Source organism: Acanthisitta chloris, unplaced genomic scaffold (genome assembly GCF_000695815.1).
Source record: "Acanthisitta chloris isolate BGI_N310 unplaced genomic scaffold, ASM69581v1 Scaffold46097, whole genome shotgun sequence".
NCBI classification, from domain to species: domain Eukaryota; kingdom Metazoa; phylum Chordata; class Aves; order Passeriformes; family Acanthisittidae; genus Acanthisitta; species Acanthisitta chloris.
The window spans coordinates 130-6,219 of NW_008685074.1; the positions used below are offsets into that span (position 1 = coordinate 130).

The 6,090-nt window shown below is 39.8% G+C and overlaps 1 protein-coding gene across 1 annotated transcript; it reads left to right on the forward strand.

The window, feature by feature from the left end:
* Positions 1-816: 816 nt before the first annotated feature.
* Positions 817-5,311, forward strand: LOC103806849 (ORM1-like protein 1). Its single transcript, XM_009079558.1, has 3 exons — positions 817-999; positions 3,252-3,403; positions 4,856-5,311. Exons 1-3 carry the CDS (start codon positions 826-828, stop codon positions 4,989-4,991), a joined length of 462 nt encoding a protein of 153 aa, XP_009077806.1. The 5' UTR covers positions 817-825; the 3' UTR covers positions 4,992-5,311.
* The last annotated feature ends 779 nt before the right edge of the window (positions 5,312-6,090 follow it).

Sequence of the window (6,090 nt, forward strand, 5' to 3'; positions counted from 1 at the left end):
GCTAAACAGAGCCTTGGTAGTCTTGATCCAGGTGAAAGTTAAAAAATCTCCATTCCAGCCCCATAAATCAATATAGTCTCACAGATCGCCTGACTAGCATTGCCAGTTTTACTGCAACAGGATGAGAGTGTCACTATCAGTAAGGTCTGTCCATTTTCTGAATAAATTGGCGTATGGAATTGTCCGGTGTATCTCTGCATGTCTGTCACTTAGAAAACTTTTGAACCCGTTGGCTAATTTCAGGCAGATTTGAAAGCTGGAAATGTCAGCCTGAAAACTAACAGATGGGTAGGGGAGAAAGATCTGAAACCTGCACTCTGCTGCAAGAAAAACAGGCGTAAACTGGGCCTTGGCCATCCCTCCTAGCAGTAGGTGGCTGGGTAGTTGGTGTATGCAGATTTCTTCACTGACCTTCACATGAACAAGAAACAGGAGGAAAATTGATGTGGGAAGTGGAAAGAAGTATGGATACTATAACAGAGAAAGTAATTAATAGGGCAAATGTTACAAGCTCAGTTTCTTACAGGTTTGCAACTTCAGCTTCTAACAACACAGCTTACTTTTTTTTTTTGCATGTCCCTTCTATATGAGTTGTATTTCTTTGCCCTTTTTTTGAACAAACATTTGCCAACTGCCGCTTTGTACTGACTTATCCTTAAACCATAGTTTGAAGATCTTGAGGCCTGTCTTGGCTCATGCACTATGTTCTTTCCAGACCTGCTTGTTTAAACCAGACCTTCCCCAAACTTGAAAACTGCATTATGTTAAACACTCCTGTGTAACAGTAGTCTCAATCTTCCAACAGATCTGTTTTATAGGGTAAAAATGAACGTAGGAGTTGCCCACAGCGAGGTCAACCCAAACACTCGGGTGATGAACAGCCGTGGCATGTGGTTGACATATGTGCTGGGAGTCGTCATGCTGCACATTGTCCTGCTCAGCATTCCTTTCTTTAGTGTCCCTGTCGCCTGGACTCTCACAAATGTCATTCACAACCTGGTGAGTACCTTCTTCTCTAACAGAATTGGAAAAGTTGTTCATATGTTACTTATTTTTCATAGCAAGAGAGGTGAAAAATATAGCCAGGCCGGATGGATCATGAAATCCTGGGAGGCAAAACAGCACCTCTGCTTGGCTCATCCACAAGTGATTGGCTGTTTTGGGGAGGAGAGTGACACAGGATCACTGTATGATTCCTTGCATAGTTCACGTATCCTTTTGAAAGGCATTTAATTAAGCTAGAATGGTGCAGACATGAAACCATCCTGCCAACCAATTTTTACAGTGTATTATTAGAGAGCTGTGCTGAATCCATAAAACATGCCACATTTTTAATTATTGGATATTATCTACTATTTTTAATGCATAAATCTGTTAGTGTCCCAAAATGTTTAACTTCAGCACTTCACTTGTTTCCTTGGACAGAAACATTTGTGTTCTTTTTCTTCCTGCTTTGATTTCTGGCCAAGCTAGGCAAACTGTAGCTCAGAATGACTTCAGCATACAACTTTGTCACTATACATGACATAAGAGACATCTTGCTTGAAAGCGGTGGGAAAAACTGGACTACTCTGACCCCAGCCCTGAAACCATTTGTTATTCAGTGGATCGTGATTTGCATGATGTCTTTTGTATGCAAAAGATTTTGGAAGCTGATGACCTTCAAAATCTTTCTGTGTCCTCTCCTCAGGGTGGAATTTTACAGTAATCATTTAAAGTAATGCAAGTATGCATATTGGTCCTGCCATGCTTAGAGCAAAGAGGGCCATAATCCAGCAATTTACATCATACTTCAGGGTTGCTAAGCTTTCTAAGATGAACAGCAAAGCTCCTTGCTTATTTAGGAAAATTACAGTTTACTTCAAAGACTGAGGAGGGATAATACTCTTTTGAATCGTGTAAAACTTTAATTTTTACCTTTTGTAGATAGGTTTAAAGGTACTAGTGAAATAGTAATCACCATTAGAGCATTTTGTATGTTATCTCTGACAGCATCAGACATGCCTGACATGGGAAAATGTTGGCAGAGACAGGTATTACCAAATATTTCCCAAATGCCTTACTGAATTCATTGCAAGTAGCTGTAATGGCAACAGGGATGGGAGCATGCACTGGCAAGTTTTGTAGTGGAACAGTAGAAGATGAGTATAAACTGCACTTTTGGATATTTCACCATTTAAGTGGCACAAATCCTTGAATGTTTTGACAAATAATAAAATCTTGGCTTTCCACTAATGGAAATCTTAGCTGGTCTTGAAAGCATTTTTAGTGGTCCTTTCTGCAAGTACCAGCGTGAAATAAAACGTGTTGTAAGGATTTGGATCTGTCCTAAAAGTCTCTTTTTGGTTATTAAGACCGATACACTGCAAGTGTCACAAATCAAAAAATTAATTAAGCAAATCAATTGTCTTAGGTTCATAGACATCTGGTCTGGAGGCTGTTCCAGAAAAGGGTGGAAGAAAACATGAAATGTCTTGCTGAAATTTCACCTCCATTATAAGAATTTGGAAGAATGTGATTTTTTTTCTATGTAAAGCTTTCTATTACAATTTTGGTATATGCCTAAGAACCTGAAAGAAAGTAAAGGAAGTCTGATATTTTCTGATAGAGACCCTTGCTTGGAATTGGTGTGTTCTCCCTGCTGGAAAACAAATGCTTTTAAAGTAGAAAAGGGCAAACTCCCCTGTCTAAAACCACTGGGCCCAAACTGATCTTTCTGAACAGACCAGACATCATTCTGTCAAACAGAAACAGGCACAAAGTCCAGCATGGTTAAGGAGAAGCTGCAAAGATATGGGCAGATGGTGTTCAACAGATTGCTGCAGTCAGCTCCTAAGGATTTGAAGCTGGTGTGAGGCTGAGAAAGCTTTCAGGCCTTGTGATATTGCCTCTATTCATGGGTAGTTTTTCCCATGTTAGGAAGGTGGCAATATAAATCAGCTGCCCCAGACTTGTTCCAGTGCTTGTTCAAATACTGTTGATTTCATGGAATTTTTTGCCATACAATGTAGAAGGGAAGGGAGTGGATTGGATGTCACATGGACTTTGACTTTGACTGTGCCACTGACTGCACAATCTCAGGCAAATCTTGTCTCTGCCTTCCCCTTGGCTAATTTGTCATCACAGGCTAGCAGCTCTTCTGAGTGAGAATTCACTCACTTTCTTCCTTTTCACAATGCATTGAACAATGTAACAATTCTAAAAAAAATATAGCTAAAAGTGCCTCTGTGTTCACTTTTTATTTTCCCCAGGGAATGTATGTGTTTTTGCATGCAGTAAAGGGAACTCCTTTTGAAACACCTGATCAGGGGAAAGCTAGGCTACTAACACACTGGGAGCAACTGGATTATGGAGTACAGTTCACATCTTCAAGAAAGTTCTTCACAATCTCTCCTATAATTCTGTGAGTTCAAAACTGTATTACAGATTCATTGAATCATAAAACTATGGTTTCACAAGCTGCAACATAACGGGTTGCAATTCACATTCTAAAAGCATTTTCTCTCTTTTTTTTTGCTTGCTTGTTTGTTTATTTCTACATCACAGAGGTAGGGAGTATATATTTCAGGCCATGTAATCAACAGGCTTTCTTGCTGCTGCTTTTGACACTCCACATACTGAAGTCAAAGTTCGTAAACAGTTATTAATGGGGCTGGTTAGAATAAAAACATTACAAAGAAAATTTACTTTTAAGTTTTTTAAGTGATTGTGAAGTTTGTAAATATTGAAAATCTAAACTAATTGCCTTGGTGACAGCATTTATTAACCATTTTGCAACTGTGTGGCAGTGAATGGGGTCCAGTGTCAGGTTTGCTTTGTACATACTGTCTCCTGTTTACACTAGTTATGTAAATGGCTCAGAAATTCTACACCCCTGTCTCTGTTGACAAAAGTATGGTTGTGTAACTAAAGGCAATCAGGTAGGTATTTAATATGCAACTCCAAAAGTCTTCCTGGTTTTCCCTAAAGAAAGTTACCCATTTGCATGTCAGGGGGCAGGAGGAGGAAGGGAAGATCCAGTGTCCTGTTTAGAAAGTTGGCTCATGAAGGATAGAAACTGAAAAAGTATATGTAACTCGTCAAAAAAAACCTTTCTTCAAAGATAGTTTCCCACTTCACAGTGGGAATTTTGCATTCATAACACTCATGTATTGGTTCTCTTGATGCATTAATAATGCCTAAGTAAATGAATAAACATCTCTGTTTTACTGGGGAAAAAAACCCCAACAATCTGATTGCCTCATTTCTTTGATGAGTTTTTGCAAAGAACAGGATAAAATTACTGGCTCAAAGCATAAAGAAGTTGGTAGTGAATTGGATTTTCTGAGACACATTTCTTAATTCTTTTAGATGATGAGACTGTGAACTAGCTTGAAAGAAAAATGTGCTGGAAACATCTGCCAGACAGGAAACATTTTAAAATCACACCAGTCACAGATGTGCTCAGCATCAATCATTTTTGCACTGAAAAATGTCAAATGCTTTGTCACTGAGCTTGCTGGTGTAGCGGAACTGCAAGGATTTTGGCAGCGGATCTTACACTATTTCAAATTTGTATTATGAACCAGGCTTAGAGCTGCAGAGGTCAAACTCTGGCATGAGGGGTGAGGAGAAGTGCTGGAGGAAAATACTAGCTGAGAGGGTTTTTTTAGCACCTTGAGAAGTATGGGAAGAACTGACTTAGACTGTAATTTTGCTGTAGATATCCTAGAACCTCAGGTGAGATGCTTAATACAGGAATAAATCAGTCATTAGCCAGTAAATCTTACTGATCACTAAAGCACTTTTTTCAACTTTGCCATGTTTGTTTATTTTTTAGTTCCATCAGCTAAGAGTGCTCCTTTTTCTCCTGCAGGTACTTGCTGACAAGTTTCTACACCAAGTATGACCCCATACACTTTATCCTCAACACCACCTCTCTCCTGACTGTGCTTATCCCCAAGCTGCCGCAGCTGCACGGCGTTCGGATCTTCGGCATCAATAAATACTAAGCAGAAGGTTCGACACTGGCCACCCTGACATGGCTACTGCTGCTCCCCAGGTGAAGGAAACGAGTAGTCTGCTGTGCTGAGTATCTCATCATAGTCAATGAGAGGTGCTTTTACATCTGAGATACAATTCCTGCTTTCTGCAGCATTGTCTGGATGAAAGTTGAATTTGTAGGAAGATGCCTTCAGATACTGAAATGTGAATTGGAAACCTCTAGAAGAAAGATTTCCATGAAGAACTGGGCAGGCCCAGCTCTAAAGCCTAATCCCCACTGAGACTGTATGTATGGCTGATGCAAGTGACTTGTAAGGAAGGTGCAAGTAACAGCTGCAGTGGAGAGCAGTGTTTCACAAATAGCCGTCATCCATAATGCAGATGGTAACTCTACATGTAAATCCAGGATCCTCAGTGCCAAGGACTGGTGGGGCTGCATTCTTAGGTTAAGTGAAAGTAGGTAGTTCCTGCTGTATGGATTGTAGGTGGTTGTGCTTGTTACTGCATTGTAAAAGTTTGTCTCACAGTAGGTACTGTGACAGTGAGCATAAACTGATGGTATAATTCTGCCTTCTCTGTTCTTGTGATTTATTTTTTTCCTGTCACAAAGACTGAAGAAAGTCCTTAACTGCCAGCTCAGGGGATTTCCACACCAACTTGATAATTCAGTTTATGTAAGCTTTTACTACGTTGCCTCTGTTGTTTATTTCATTTTGCTTACCAGGATACTGAATTGTCTGTGTGTAAATGGAACACCCTGAAAAATTGGAATTTCTTTTTAGGTGTGGATTTTTCACTGTTTTCTCTGATACTGACTGGTGAGTTATTTTTCAGTAGCTGAGAAGCCTGTGACAATGAGGGAAAGGGTTGCTCCTGTTGTAAGGGGGAGTGACTCCAGTTATAGAGCAACGATGTCAGAACACGTAAGGGAAACTCTGTAGGTTGTAAGCTAGAATAGAAGCTGAACTAGAAGTAGGTGAATAGCAAATCAATGGACTAACTGTATGCTTTTGCAGAAAAAGGTATAGATAACTTGTATGTCTTGGAAATGTGGAAGAATGCTGTGTTCTAGGGGTACTGTGTAGTACAGAGTAATCTTGTATATAG

What these genes read in the sequence shown, in the direction of transcription:
- LOC103806849 (XM_009079558.1), top strand. Translation starts at nt 826, where the DNA reads ATGAACGTAGGAGTTGCCCACAGCGAGGTCAACCCAAACACTCGGGTG. An exon ending in CAAATGTCATTCACAACCTG is followed by an intron (nt 1,000 to 3,251) that starts GTGAGTACCTTC and finishes TATTTTCCCCAG; the next exon opens with GGAATGTATGTGTTTTTGCA. An exon ending in ACAATCTCTCCTATAATTCT is followed by an intron (nt 3,404 to 4,855) that starts GTGAGTTCAAAA and finishes TTTCTCCTGCAG; the next exon opens with GTACTTGCTGACAAGTTTCT.